Genomic DNA, 15,754 nt, shown 5'->3' with positions numbered 1-15,754 from the left:
TAGCCGCGTGTTGAGGTTGGGAGCACACGTGTGCATCGGTGCGTCTTGTTGAGACTGCGTGCGTGTAGCTTCGTGTAAGCTGGGTGTGCATCGGAATGGGTAGTGGTGGTGTCGTAGCGGTGAGCAGCACGCTGCGCTATGAACCCAGGGACCAGAGTTCGATTCCCGCCCATGGTCAACACCAGTGATGATCATCTGAACCAGTGCTGGGCCTCCCCTAGGTCGATTCAGCCTCAAATGAGTACCTGGTGCTGTGTGTAAAATTATCGCCACTGGGGAGACAAAGGCAGTCCGGCGTGGTGTTGGCTACCCACCCCTTTGTGTGCCGTGCCAGCCTTCATAGACGCTCGCTAACAGCACTTGCCGTAAGAGTCTGTTCAGGCTCTACGGGGTCTTTGTCTTTTCGGTAAAGTCACGTAGGTGAAAATAAAAGAAATTATAAAAATAATAGAAATAATAATAGAAATAAAAGAATAAATCTTTGTCTTTGTTTTGTGCACTGGAATGGGGGGTGTTGATGCGCGGTGGCGTCAGGATGTGTGACTAGGCGGTACACTGGCTGTACGGTGGCGTCCGTCCGTGCTTGTGTGTTCATATGTGAGCGTGTTAGGGTGCGAGTATGCTGTTGTTTGTCAATGTGGGTTTGTGTTCGTTAAAGTGGTCGTTTTTTGGTACAAGTATGCGCTGCTGTATGTTAGTATTAGTGTGTGAGAGTGCTAGCCAGGAAGGGCATGCGTGTACTTTATGAATGTGTCGGTGTGTTTGTGTGGATGTCGTTTAGCGTATTGGTTAGTGTGGGTGTCAGTGTACATGCTAGTGTTAGTGTGCATGTGTGACAGCGTGTGCGTGTGTCTTAATGTGCGAGTGTGTGTGAGTGTTTTAGTACGGGCAGTGTGTGTGTGTGCGTGGCTCCGCGTGTCGCTGCGCTGACACGCCGCCTTATAAGGAGCCCTCTCCCCTCGCGTCTCTCCGTGGCGTCCAACTCATTTATCTACGTTTCGCTCACAACTCTCGATACCAAAACGGGCGAGCGACGCGGGCGCTTTATCTGCAAAAAACACTGCCGATCCGCATACCAGCGCTTATTTCATTATTATCCGCGACACCACGCGGACCCGCACGGCCCTCCTGCCTTCCGACGGCACCTCCCTGGGGACGGGACATCTCGAGGTGGGCTCCGAGGGGAAACTGTTGACGCGCGGGCCCCGTCGGTCCCCCTCGGCTGGCATCCACCCTACGACCCGCTGGCTCGCTCGCTCGCTCACCGTCTTTCTTGAAAGCAGAAAAGCATTTCTCACTTTGTCAGTAGTCTGAAGCCAAGATGCACCACCACCCCCCCCCCCCGGTCCAAAGGGAGGCGCGCTAGCCACCCGCGCCCCGAGTCTCTCCCCCCCCCCCCCCCCCGTCGCATCACACAGAGAGCCCGTCCCTGGCACGCGTCTCTCCGCCATTTACCGATTGAAAGGGGAATCAATGAATGGAAAGCACCACGCCGTGCCGCTGGGTTTGAAGGGCAATTGCGGGCAGTGGCGGCCACCCAGGGGCACCGCACACACACGGGGAGGGGGGGGCGATGACATCGCGCGCACGGATGGACCCAGGTGAACGCGCCGACTGTCACCTTGCACGCACGGGTACACATGCCTGTGCTGGGTATTTGTGTCTAGTGCATTTGTGTGTGCGTGTGTGTGAGTATTTGTGTGAGGGGTATGTGTGTGTAGAGTATTTGTATGTAGGATATTTGTGTGTGTGTGTGTGTGGAGATATTTGTGCGCGAGGTATTTTTGTGCGGGGTATTTGTGTGTGCGTGTTATTTGCACGTGTGATATTCAGAGAGTGCGTGCCCACCCCGTGACCTCTGGCTGCCCCCGACAGCCCAGGGTCACGTGGGGACCGTGCCACTAAGCCCTCTCGCTCGGCCACCGCGTTTGATCCGAGGCTAAACGCGGAACGACGCTCGCCTCCAAAGTGGATCTGGTGGGGAGGGGTGGGTGGGGAGGTAAGCCAGCAGGACACTGGGGGCACACAGGCAACTGGGCACCAGCCCGGGCACCAGCGGGTGACCCCGTAGCTCAGTGAGAGCCGATTTCTCTCGACAAAGTCGCGTTCAGCCGCTACGCAGTCAAACAATCAAAATGGTATCCTACTCGAATGACATTGAGGCATTGGTGCTCATCTCCTGCTTACAGCCCTGCCGAGCCAGTGGTGGAAATTCCACATTCCTATAGCGGGGACGAGCCTCTCGCTCTACCGCTTGAGCCACCCGGACGGCTCCAGGTAAAATGTACAGAGCTGCAGATTCTTGCTCGCAAAACTACTGGCGAAAAGGTCCACGTTGTTGACAGTTGTTGTTATTAGGCAACCGATCTGGGTGGAGTCCTGGCCAGACGCGCTACGATAAGTGTTCAGCGGTAGTCGTAGCGGAGACAAATATTATTGCGGCAGCCTTGTCTGTGTTGTGATAGCGCGCGATTCCCCGCACAGCTACAGGAACAACGCCAGACGGAGAGCGATGAGCCAGACAGACCCCCCCGTAGAGAGACAAAGCCGACCCCCACCCCGGCCATTAACAGGAAGAGCCGCTATGGTGCTGGGTGACAACCACGGCGTGTGAGTCACACCAGGTGCGCCGAGCGGACCGCGGGAAGGTGGGCGGTGGAGAGCTGGAGGTGGCCGGCCAGACACCACGTCGAGAGCGGTACTACCCACCCTTGCGGATCTATGCCAGACTGTTGGGGCAAGTGCTGTTGACGAGCCCGTATTAAAGTGGGCAAGGCACATGAAAGTGTGGTAGAACCAACGCCACGCCTGGCTGCCTTTGTCTCCCCAATGCTGATGTTTACACACCAGACCAGGTACTCATTTAACACTGAGTCGACCTAAGGGATGCCCAGTATCACTGTTTCTGGTCGTGAGTGGGAAACGAAGTCGGGTCGCCGGGTTGTTAACGCAGCGCGCTAACCGCGACTCGACCGCTCTCCCAAAGACGCATACACTCGCTGCCACAACCTCACGGGACAGATAACAACGGTGCGACATGAGGGGCTCCGAGGGGGAGGAGGAGGAGAGAGGGGAAGGGGCCGCATCTCTGTCTAAAGTTCACGGCGAGCACGGACAGTGGAGGACACGAGCCCACCGACGGTGACAGCATCCGCTCGGTGCGGGTTTGGTCACGAGCGGCACCGCACGGCTGCCTGAAGTCCGATCTTCACTACTGCAGCGCCCTCACCCCCCAGCCCCCGAAACAAGTGTGGGATCTCACCTCAGTCTCGCTCGCCGGTAACAGCCCCGGCACGGACTCTGTCTCCAACTTCGCCTGCACTGCCGTCTCCACCCCTGTCTCCGTTGTTGCCTCCATCCTCACCTCTCCCGTGCTCCCCTTCCTGACCCGGCGCGGCTCCAGCGGAGAGTGCGCCCGCCGTCACAGCTGCCCACACCGTTAGGTCTCCGCTCCCATCCCACTCCCGCCCTCGGCTGGCCCCGCCTGCCCTCCCTCCCTCCCTCTCTTCTTCTCGACTCCCACTTTCCATCCTCGGCTCCCACATCTCTGTGACTCCTCCCAAAATCACTCCTCCCCCACCTCTCCCCGTCACTCCGCTCTCTAAATCCGGCCGCGCGCTCCGATTGGCCGAGTGTGGGTAAGTGCATCACTTTGTCAAGTTTTATCTCCGCTGCTGATTTCCAGGGTCCCGAGCGCCGCTGACGCACGGGGTCACCTGTTGCTGCTGCTGCATCGCGTGTGCGTGCATGGGTGAGTGCGTGATTCGTGCCAACACACGGGAGGGCACCAACACCCTCAAGCAAGCACTCGTACGAGATCACACACTCACTCGGGATTACACATACAGCATCACACGCGCCCGCGCACACTCACTCACACGTGCTCACATATCACACAAAGGGATTACACACAAGCACATGCCCATACAAAGACAAATTTCACACGAAAAGCCTGAACAGACTGCTGGGGGAAGTGTGTTAGCGAGCATCTACGAAGGCTGACACGACGCATGACAGGGTGGGTCGTCACCACCACGCCCGGCTGCCTTTGTCTCCCCAGTGCGGATGTTGTTTACACACCACACCAGGCACTCAATTGAGCCAAATATTTACAACTATCACTGGTCGTAAGTGTGAATATAACTCGGGTCGCCATATTTGTAGCGCAGCGGGCAAACCACTGCACCCACCAGCGGGGCGTACTGCTGGCCACCCAGCCCCTCGTGTGCCGTGCCGGCCTCCATAGGTGCTACTCGCTAACAGCACTTGCCTCGAAATTCTGTGAAAGGCTATCCGGAGAAGATCTGACACGCAAAAACAACAACCGCTGTGCAATACGAAGTGGCGGTGACGTCACCATGGCACTTGTGCCAAGCTAAGTGCACACACACACACACACTCACGCACTACTCAAGCGTATGACACACGCACTCGCACGCACGCTCGCTCAGGCCGCCACCGTGCCCAGAGCTCGCTGCTTTGAATCACTTGGCGCGGAGGAGGAGGAATGCAGCGGGCTCTTGATTACTTAAGGCCTCTATGGTCCCTCGTGGAATTACGGGGCTTTGCCTCCACATACCAGACATTCTCAATCTGCCGGCAACTCGTCAGTGTGCCGAGTCCTGTGCGGACCACCGCTATGACATCACACGGCCTCTGAGCTTCTCACCTGCGCAGCCCCCACACCTGTGCCGGCCCAGTGCGGGGTCCCGCCATCGGTCCCCACAGGTAGCTACCGTCTCTCCAGGGCTCGGCTGCATCCCGTCTTACCCGCTCTGCTCTGGGTCCAAAGGCTTCCGCTCACAAAATCCCCGGAGTCCAGCTGCATTTGCCACGCATCCTTGTTGCACTTCAGGGCCCGATCATCTCTCTCACGTGTTCCAGTTAGACACTGGGGCCCAGCCGCCCCTCAACGCCGTCCCCGCTCACATTTGGTCGCAGCGTGTCCGACGTTCCGGTCCACGCGTTGGGGCTTCTTTGAAGAGTCTTGAAGAAGCTGTATCGTTCAGCTCCTTCGTAATTGTAAAAAGTCCCAGCAAAATTAAAGAAGCTCCCAGCATTTGGAGCGAAACGTCAGACTTCGTGCCGAACAAACCGTGGTACAACCCGAGCACGTGCTGCAGAGATGTATCAGCGTAGATATCAACCCCCACGGCACACACATTGGTGAACAACACCGAGGCCTGGACCCCCCCCCCCCCCACCTTCTTCCCGAGCCTGGAACCCCTCAATCCCCTGGGCTCCCTCTGCGGCACTTTGCCATCGCGTGGGACGGAATCCCTCTCGGTGCGGGAACGCTGCCAACTCTCGATTCCCTCCCCCCCCACCCCCACTTTAATCTACAAAAATAATATACCGTAATAATAACGTCATTTATTAATGCGGGAAAGCCTCGGTAAAGTCTCCAGGCTTCTTGGGGAGGGTTTCATGCCGCAACGTTTGGCCAATTGCTTCATAACTAAGGAGCGTTTTGTGTGGGAGGGAACGGGAGTGGCGGGACAGGAACCCCTGCACCACGCTGGCACGAGGAACTACTACAAGCGCCACGCAACCCTCCAGGTACAGCGCTGCCACCATCTCCAAAGCCACCACCGCCCAGCCCTCGGTGGGTGGCCCTCGCGCACGCTCCCTTATTTGGTAGCGAGTCCAATCGGCGTGAGGAGGGAGTCTTCGGAGGGGCAGGAGTTATCGGCTCATCGGCCGCTCCCCCCCCACGCCATTCCCGCACGCGACACCTGCGGCTCGCGCCGTCCCAGGACCGCTTCACGTCCCAATACGGCTCATCGCAGCCAGCTTGTGTCAATCTCGCCTGTGAGTCCACTTAGCATCGGCGCCAATTGCAAACGATTGTATCTTAAAATAATAAATTGATACGTGGTAGAATTACATTTTGAGCTGACTTGTCACGAATGTAATGTTTCGTATATTTTTGTGCCTTTTGTCATTTTCATAACAAAGGTTATTTTGGGTTAGATCGCGTAAATATAAATGTGTCATTAACCCATCACCACGCGACACAGCCAATTACTAAGGCTTGTGACGTAAACAAAATGTGCCAATTCGTTATTACTTCAGCACACCGTTGGAGAGTACACCAACAATATTGACAATTTGAGTACAACGTTTCGCTGGTGATTACAATCAGCAGCATACGGTCGTGATAAAGATACCTTCATTAAAAATGCTCATAGACAATAGTGCACCAACCTTGTACTAGAGGATGACCACTCGAAGTTAGCATGACAGGACAATGTACGAGGTGTCTGCAATCGCCTCTTGTCTACGTCAGATGGTGCCAACTTCTGGCGTGCCCTGCTACGGAGGCATTCATCACGTGGCAATCAAATGGAAATGTTTATATTTTTTCTTAGAGCTGGAATTCGCCAAATTAGGTGATAACCGAGTGAGCCATGATGGTTCCTTTGTGTGGACTTTGGTGAGTGGCCAGAGAACAGGATCCCGCTGCACTCGAGCGCCCGGTCTACTCACGAGTGACTCGGAGCGCAAACGCCGACGTTGACTGGTGGCAGCTGTGCCGGCTCGGCACCCTTGCCCGGGGTGAATCTTTGAGCCGTACAGCTTCGCACGGATCGTAGTCAAATGTTTTTTACCATAAACTCTGTGGAATCGCCCCTGCCGATCACTCCCCTCTCATCTCACTCAACTCCACCTCCACTGATTCTCCTATCTCTCCCCTCTCATCTCACCACACTCCCCACCTCCAAGCACTCTCCGCTCCAGCAGCCAAAGATCTCTGTCGAAGCCCCCAGTCAAACTCCACTCAGTGGGAGGCCGCTCATGCCACTCGGCGGGAATTTGCTTTCCCCAAACATCCATGCTGTCGACACCCTGCCCCTGTTCATGTCCTGCCTGAAGAACTTCATTTTTTCCTTCTGCCTATGGACTCACTGCCTCTTTCTTAGTCACTATAAACAAAACACGCTCACCGTTGCCACACGGCCTCTTGAGATGTGGTGGCATTTAGACACCGCACCCGGACTGCGACAGTTTTGTAGGTGAGCTGAATGTTATCACAGCTTCATGGCTCCCCTCCCCCCGGGCCGTGGGGTAGCGGTGGAGAGGAGGACGCGGGAATGTGGGCCGCGGCGGGACGCGGCGGCGAGAGACACGGGGGAGCCTTTAAGGGTGCGTAATGCAGACCCGCACCGAGCACACAAACCAACGCAGCGGCTGGGCTGCCGGGCGCTAGGCCACCGAGACGGCGGAATTGAGCTCCTCCCGCCCGGCGTGCCCCACGGGGTCTAGCGCGACGTGCTGCGCAAAACTCGACTTCTGAATCCCCGCGGCTGCCGCGTCTCGGTCAGCGTGTCCGTTGGCAGAAAAGTGGCCATGCGCCTATCGCGTAAACACGTGAGGGTACACGTTATATATATATAAACTAGGTCGTGTAACTGGGGCCTGCGAGCGCAGACCTCGAGCCCCTTATATAGGAACACTGTAGCCCGTCTCCAGATGATATCGGTCGGGTTTGTTTACGCACTTCACAGCAGTCAACGGCAACGCCCAGCGCGAGCAAACTCACGCTATCGCACCCCCCCCACCTCTCTCTCATCGCCCCACGTGCCCCCCACCACTAGAGGGAGTAACGATGCAAAACCACCAATTCATATGGTTCTTCCATACGATGCATGTGTCAAACGGCGTCGGAAGGTTTCCCCGACTCCCATAGCCAACCCAAGGCTGCTACGTTCACGTCACGACTCTTTAAGGGAATCGTGACAATTTATCGAAGATAATTGTTACGCCGCTATCCGTGACAGCTGCCACCTACCACAGGCGTGATCTACACTAGCTGCTGTCTGCCACAGCACCCGGTCAACCATGAACACAGCTTGCCACACACTCGATCTGCCACTGTACGGGCAAGGGGAGTGTGGCGGAATGGTATTACCGGGAATCGCAACTTACCCACGAATCTCTCGCCGGTCGGGACTCCCACCGGCGCACACCGCCACCTCCTCGCTGGTGCTGGAAGATCGTCTCGTCGCTTCGAGCGACACCGTCAGACCTGCTGGCACCGTCCATGCCGTCGCCGGTGTCGGCGGCTGGTACCGCCTGCTGTCGTCGCTTTGGCAGCTTTCGCCGCAAGTAAATCGCCTTACGCCGGCTCAGGTGCGAAGTGCCGGTGCGATCCAAGTTCGTCATATTCATACCCAGGGCCCAGGTCCTCTCGCCGTCCCGTGCATCACTCGGCTCCTCCGTGTCGTCGTCCTCCTCCACAGCACGATGAGGAGGACGCTCCACCTTGTCGGGAGGCTCCGACCGCCCGGGATCGCTACCCTCAGTGTCATCAGCGTTGTCCGTACGGCCTCTCGTCGCTTTCACATCCAGGTAGATGCAGCGTTTGGGGACGGAGCCCTGCGGCTGCGCCGACACCAGCTCAGCCTCCTCCTTCTCCTCCGCATTCTCCTCCTCCGCCTCCTTCGCTTTCTCCATCTGTGTCTCGGTGAGGAAGGAGCACCACGACTTGGGCCTGCAAATGCGAATTATCCGGGGCCCTCCTTTCCGGCGGAAAAAGTTGGCCGAGTTGGCGGCATCTGGCGGCGCACTGGCCGGTGGCGCGTCGGCCGGCGGCGCGCCTCCCGGTGGCCCCGTGACGGGTGGCACAATGAATGGTGGCTGCCGTCTGCTCGGCGCGGTTGTCCCCACTTCCCCTCGGCGCGGGGAAGCCGACTCTGGCGGTGCAGCAATGCGATCGCCGCTCGAGCCGTCTAGGCCGCCGGCGGCGGCGGCGGCGACCCCACGCTGCACGTCGTGGCTGCTCGTGCCGCCGCCGGGTGCGGCCAGGCCGAAGGTGGCCTTGCCGTGGCCGAGGGCCCCGTCGGGCCGGGCGTGGGGCTTGCCGGATGCGTAGAGTGAGTCGCCGTCGCTCAGCTTCTCCATCGCGTGGAGCGAGACGGGCCGGCGCAGGGTGGCGGCGTCGGAGGCCTCGCCCTCCTTCTCCTTGCGCAGCGCGTACTGGGACGCACTCCTCCTCAGCGCCGTCGAAAACTCGAGCCTCTTCCTGCAGGGCGAGTCCGCTCCACGGTCGCCCCACACGCGGCTGCCCCTCACTGAGGAGTTCCGCGTCAACGGTCTCGGCACCGGGACGGCCGTCGCCGTCGCGGAGTCTCCGACGGCCTCCGCGGCGACGACGGCCGCCTCCCGGCTGGGAGAGCTGGCACCTTGGATGCCATGCAGCAGCGACGAGGAGAGCAGGTCGTCCACGGTGAAGGTCGGGGAGACGTCTCGGACGCCGCGCGCGGTCGTACCGTTCCCTAAATGCTCACTGTAAAACCCGTGGAAGACCGCGCGAGCGGAGTGCGCGGCGGTGGCGTCGCGGGCGGACTGGGCGGCGCCGCCCGCGTCTCTACCGCTCGCGCCGCGCGCGATGGCGAGCTCGGAAGGGCGCACGCATCGTGCCTCCTCCACGTACCCCGATCCGATCGGGGTAGTGGCCGGTGCCGGACGAACAGCGGAGCGCGCGTCTCCGGGCCGCGTGCCGCAAGCGGGGGGCCGCGTCCGGGTTTCGGTCTCGCCCTCATCCGGGGCCAGGCGAACTTTAAACCCCCTCCGCGGGCTTTGCGAGAGGTCAGCGGTGGGCGGCTCTAGCTTCTGCGTTTCCATCTCCCCGAGCGACAGCCTCTCGCCGAGCACTCCCACACAAGCGCCCTCCTGTGGCAGCTGGGCAGAGGCCCTGGTCTGCCAATGCTGACGTGCACCGGCATCCCCATCCGGATGCGGCTGCAATTCACTTTGTACCTGCTGGAAACCGCCGCCGCCGGACGACTGCAATGTATTCTGGGGTTGCGGCAGCAAAGCACCGTGGGTTGAGGATTTCCATTGGTCACTGGAGAGGAGCGATGACTTGGTGGTCTCTCTGGAGGGAGGTAGAGATGATTTGTGGCTCGCTTTCGAGAGCGGTGGTGAAGGCTTCCAAGTCGCTCTGAACGATGATGGCGGAGATGATTTCCGGTCCTCCTTCAATGAGGATGGTGGTGGTGATTTCTGGCTGTCTCTGTATGAGGATGGTGGTGATGAGATCTGACTGTCTCTGTATGAGGATGGTGGTGATGACTTCTGGCTGTCTTCGTATGAGGATGGTGATGATGATTTCTGGCTGTCTCTGTATGAGGATGGTGGTGGTGATGAGTTCCGGCTGTCTCTATTTGAGGATGGTGGTGATGATGATTTCTGGCTTTCTCTGTATGAGGATGGTGGTGATGATGAGTTCCGGCTGTCTCTATTTGAGGATGGTGGTGATGATGATTTCTGGCTTTCTCTGTATGAGGATGGTGGTGATGATGAGTTCCGGCTGTCTCTATTTGAGGATGGTGGTGATGATGATTTCTGGCTTTCTCTGTATGAGGATGGTGGTGATGATGAGTTCCGGCTGTCTCTATTTGAGGATGGTGGTGGTGATGATTTCCAGCTGTCTTCGTATGAGGATGGTGGTGATGATTTCCGGCTGCCTTTGTATGAGGATGGTGGTGATGACTTCCGGCTGTCTTCGTATGAGGATGGTGGTGGTGATGATTTCCGGTTGTCTTTGGATGAGGACCGTGGTGGTGATGAGTTCCGGCTGTCTCTATTTGAGGATGGTGGTGGTGATGAGTTCCGGCTGTCTCTATTTGAGGATGGTGGTGGTGGTGATGAATTCTGGATATTTCTGTTTGATGATAACGATGGTGATGATTTCTGTCTGTCTTTGTATGAGGATTGTGGTGGTGATGATTTCCTGTTGCCTCTCAACCAGTTTGGAGTTGCTCGGTGCTCTGAGCCGCTCGGTGCGATCTTCTGCGATTGGGATCGAGCCAGGCCCAGTCGCTCCTTGTGCTCCAGAGTGTAGTCAGTGCCAAACTGGAAGGGCAATGATTCGTTCGCCTGGAACTTCTGCGCACGCTCACGCACGGAGCTGCTCCTGCCCAGAGTCCCCGACATGAGCACGGAGTCTGGGGGGCCAAAGCATCATCATTAGCAACATCATTCATTCGCATCATAATCATCACCACCATCGACCAAACATCCACATCAAAACAATCATCTGGGTGGGTTGAAATGCTTGTGAGGTGCTGGCAAAAGTCTAGAAATTCAGAATTTGTTCGGTGAATAATTGATATTAGTTAGAAATAAAAGAATAACTTCCAGGCCTTTGTCAATTCGTTGGTGAATGAAGGCATGGCGTGTGAGTCATGCAAGTCGACGTGACCTTACTTCACCGTACTTAATTCACCGCTTTGATCAATGTGGAGTGTCGAGGGACTCGGAACCGGCTAAGATATCATTCGCACCTGATGCAGGAATTGAACTCATGTTGGCGGGTTTACAGTACAGCATGCTAGAAACTGCACTATTGTTCATAATCACTTCCAAAATCACAATACCAAGTAATCAATTAGAAACGAGATCAAAATGTATGGGCAAAATGATCAGATTGTTACACTCGGTGCAGAACACTTGGCGATGTTAATAAACGAATTCTCAAGTCAGGCGGCTTCAAGGAAGAGTGTGTGGCTTCGCAATCGGAAGGTCTTGAGTTAAAATCCTGGTCGGAAGATGACTTAGCCAATAATTCCTCTAACTACCACTTTGTGGGGAAGTGAAGAGTGCTTGTCCTATGGTTAGACTTGGCACAACCACAGGAATTCGGAATCTCCACCACGAGCTCACTGCTATAAACAAGGACATTACTTTTGACTTTGAATGTTACAAGTGAGTAACCTGACAAACAAAATCCAAGGTGATGATGATGATGGTGGTGGACATGACTGATGACCTCATTACCTGTGTAGATGTTTCTTTTGCCAAGATAGGAGCTCATGGATGACTTGTCGTGACTCGCCTGGCCCATGTCTATCTGCAACACACACACACCACCAAGCCATGTGACACCACACCACTGCACACCACCCCATGCCACACACATACACCAAGCCACATCACATGACACCACCCCATACCAAGGCAAGTAAAACCAATAGATGTTATTACAAAAAACCTTGGAAACAAGATGTTTCATCTCAAGTTTTAATCCAAGTAAAATCATTTAATGATATAAAATGTACGCACCGAAACACGCGGAACCACACCAAATACTTGTAGGCGAATGGGAAAGTGTGCAACGTAGCACCAAGTACAATTATACACGAGTTCTTAATCTCCGTCCGGATGGATCCCTCCACTTCTGGGTAGCAAGCCCAGCTTCTTGTATCTTACATCGCTACTCCACTGCTCCACTGTCCAATACATCGATGCTTGGGGGGGGGGGGGGGTGCCGAGCCAGCCCGGCGTGGCTCAGGGAGGCTAGGGGCGCACGCAATGAACAAATCGAGACGCCTGTAGACAATGCGGTGACACTGCGCTTGAGTTGTATTGACTGACATCGCACGTAAGGAACACCAGTCGTTAGCCTCACCCTTGCCCTGCTTGGCCCAGAGCTAGATTCAGGTGCCTTGTGGGGCCAGCGTATCAGGGTTTGGTTGTGGCTCCGCATGGCAACGAGCCAGTGGAAAACAACCTGTACTGGAATGGCCCTGCGATGGCTCAGCTAGGATGTGCCAGTGGAAGAGGGGTGAGAACTCCCTAGAATCACTCACTCCACTACTAGCACCACCATAGCAGCAGCTATCGTTTTCGCGTCGAGACATGAACCACGACAGGTCCGGCGGAGACAGCCTCCCGGTCCGCGGACTCACCTGTGCACCGTGGTCCGTGGCCCGGGACCCTCCCTCCCTGCGACTCGCCACTCCGCCGCTGCGAGCCACGGAGGTGAGGAGCCACGTGTCGCCGTACCGCGAGCGGCCGCGGTGGGTCCTGGCGTCCCACCGCCCGACTGGCTCCTCGTCCTCGCTGGAGCCCCCGTCCATGGCCCTGGGCAAGTCGGTACCGCCGCTGTAAGCGTGGGAAAGTCCCAGCCCGTGGCTGGGAGCAGCGTACGCACCGCAATCTGGCTCCAACTGCGCGTCAGAGCACACGGTCTCCCGCTGCACGGCTCTAGATGGCATTTCTAGAGGACGAAATAATGGGGACAAAGAGGCACATTTATACACACGTGTGGCATCGACAGCTACCACCATCACCGTGACCATATCACCACCGCCGTGACTAAAAAAGCCGCCCCCCGTGACCTGATAAGCATGACTGCATCACCACCACCGTAACCAAATAACCCCTACTGTGACCGTATCGCGACAACCGTGACCACAACTCCACTACGGCTGTATCGCTGCCCTTGGTACAGAGGGGTGAGACACGAATACACAAGCTCATGCTGCAGAAACACTCCTCACAGCGCAGAAACACGCGGCGCATCAACCAGCCAGACGATACCTCCATACAACAACCTAGACAAAACCTCGACACAACACCCATCCGGTATGATCAGGACCGAACACAGCGAGTGGGAAAAAACCCTGTTTTGCTGGAGAGTATGGCTGTAAGTTTGTAAAAACTTTGTTAAATTGGTTGAACAGATTCTTCTGAAAAACTAATCTCACTCAAGACCAGGACTCGGATTTAAACATCATGTTTTTTTTTACGATGCAATAGATTAAAAACAGAAGACAAATTTTCATTTGTATAAGTATGTAGCGAGTTTTGCTACTTCTAATTTTAGCTTATTCGAGGACATTTACAGGCCAAGCGGTGGCACAGCGGTTAGCTCAGAGCGTTCTGAACCCCGCGACCAGAGTTCCCGTCCCGGCCATGGCTTGCAGCCATGGGGATTTTTATTTTAACCGGCCCTGGGCCCCCCCCACCTCATTCACCAACTTCCACTGAAAAGCACGGTGGAACATGGTCAACCACCACGACTGACACAGCAAGGGGCCTTCATCCAGTCGTGTTGTGATTCAAATTTGCTCCATTGTGGTGACCAAAGACACGCTTACAAATGAGGCTATTATCTTGGACTCTTGAATTCACACCCGGTTAAACAAAATAAACTTTTAATTAAAAGGGCCGTGAACTATTGTTGATGGCCTTCATATTAACCTGGTAAGAGTCCAGAGGTCACACGTGTCTTTTTAAGACCTGGGTTTAAGAAAATCCAACAACAGAAAAATACACATGTACCACCAAAGCATAGAAAATACACCATTCGATACATTATTATTATATGCTGATGTGAAATTCAGTCATTCGAAGTCTTAAGCCACAGGTGAGGAGAAACTTGTTACGGATTCATTGGCAGCATCAGGCAGCAGGGTGGCGCCGTGGCAAAGCTCGTGCCTCACAGCACGAAGGACCTGGGTTCGATTCCCGACTTGGGCTCCTTTCTGTGTGCAGTTTGTATTCTCTCTGCCTGTTCTGCATGAGTTTCCTCCCATAGATAAAAAAAAACATACTACCATGTAATAAGGTTGGAAAAAAACGTACCACATGGACAAACCCAAACCATAAACACGGTTGAATTCCAAACAAATAAACTGAAAAAGAGACGTTTAATTATGCGTGTCACCTTATGAAACGGCTGCATTTCTGCTTGGCAAATAATGAATTGAAACCTGAACGAGACGCAACACGAACGCGCAGAAAGGACAGACGCAAGAGCATTCCAGGTGTGGGTGGGGAGGGAGGTATCATCTACCGATGTACTAGCATTTGACAAATTTAGCCCTCTAATTACTTTTGGCCAAATTTATCGTTAAGTAAATTGTCACTGGGGACTCCCCCACCCACTGCTAACATCAGTGGGGAATTAGGCTGCCACCTTTTCCCACAATACCAACGCAGACACATTACTCAGTGGGCCCAGGTCTGTTCTCAAGGCTGTGCAGTCTCCTGTAGTAAATGTCACACGCCAAAACCGGTGCCAGGTCCCCCAAGCGCACATGCTGATGCCAGGACTATCCGTGTCAAACCCGGACAGGTGGCAACCCGTGGTAAAGTGATATCTAAACCGGTCTTGCCCCGCCTTCACCCCAAGCCCCCCAACTTCACCTACTCGCACTGACCAATGTGGTGAAGTATGGTCAAACAAGTCCCATGACTAATACAGTGGGGAGAGGCCTTCATCCAGCAGTGGACTTAAAAACGGTTGTAATTGATTATTACTACTAAGTGTACATCTGGTGAATACGGCTGTACACGGCGCGTGTGGTGCGTGTTTAATGGGGGACAGACACAAGAGACGGGCAGGACAAAGTGAATGGTGCCCCCTCGTGAAGCGATTCCAAGCTGCCGCTAGTGCAAGGTGCGAGAGACGCGGTCGGGGCTGGCGACGTTTGGCGACCTCTGTCCGGGGTTGCCAATTGGCAACCCTCGACTCACAATGTGACAATCGCCTCCGCCATCAGCGGGAACCCAAGGTGCAGCAGCATCGCTACCGAAGGGACATGACAAGAACAATGATGTCGGCAGGGGGGTTACGGGAGGATAGACGATCCTGCCATTGTGTGGTTAGTGTTGAGCCAGTGTAATGTGTGTAGTGTGTGTGTGTGCAATGTGTGTGTGTAATGTGTGTAGTGTGTGTGTGTAGTGTGTGTGTAGTGTGTGTGTGGTGTGTGTGTAATGTGTGTGTGTGTAATGTGTGTAATGTGTGTAGTGTGTGTAATGTGTGTGTGTAATGTGTGTAGTGTGTGTGTAGTGTGTGTGTGGTGTGTGTGTAATGTGTGTGTGCCACAGAACCGGTAACACAGCGGGCGTGACGGGTGTACAACAATGCGTGGCACGGGAGGGAATGTGGTGACGGCGGTGTGGGGGGTGATGGTGGCGGTGTGTGGGGGTGATGGTGGCGGTGTGGGGGGTGATGGTG

At 55.5% G+C, this 15,754-nt stretch overlaps 1 protein-coding gene across 1 annotated transcript in view; it reads right to left on the bottom strand.

The window, feature by feature from the left end:
* Positions 1–15,754, bottom strand: part of LOC133348269 (uncharacterized) — a 36,958-nt gene that overhangs the window by 14,543 nt on the left and 6,661 nt on the right. The window contains exons 2-4 of the mRNA XM_061560991.1: positions 12,696–13,006; positions 11,785–11,857; positions 7,930–10,952 (exon numbers count right to left, since the gene is read on the bottom strand). Coding sequence (XP_061416975.1) covers positions 7,930–10,952; positions 11,785–11,857; positions 12,696–13,004 — 3,405 coding nt within the window. The 5' untranslated portion in view covers positions 13,005–13,006. The remainder of the gene's footprint in view (positions 1–7,929; positions 10,953–11,784; positions 11,858–12,695; positions 13,007–15,754) is intronic.

The sequence above is a fragment of the Lethenteron reissneri genome, chromosome 27 (assembly GCF_015708825.2).
Source record: "Lethenteron reissneri isolate LAM-NWPU_2019-01 chromosome 27, ASM1570882v1, whole genome shotgun sequence".
Taxonomy (NCBI): Eukaryota; Metazoa; Chordata; class Hyperoartia; order Petromyzontiformes; family Petromyzontidae; genus Lethenteron; species Lethenteron reissneri.
This window is presented reverse-complemented; position numbering and strand designations above follow the sequence as displayed.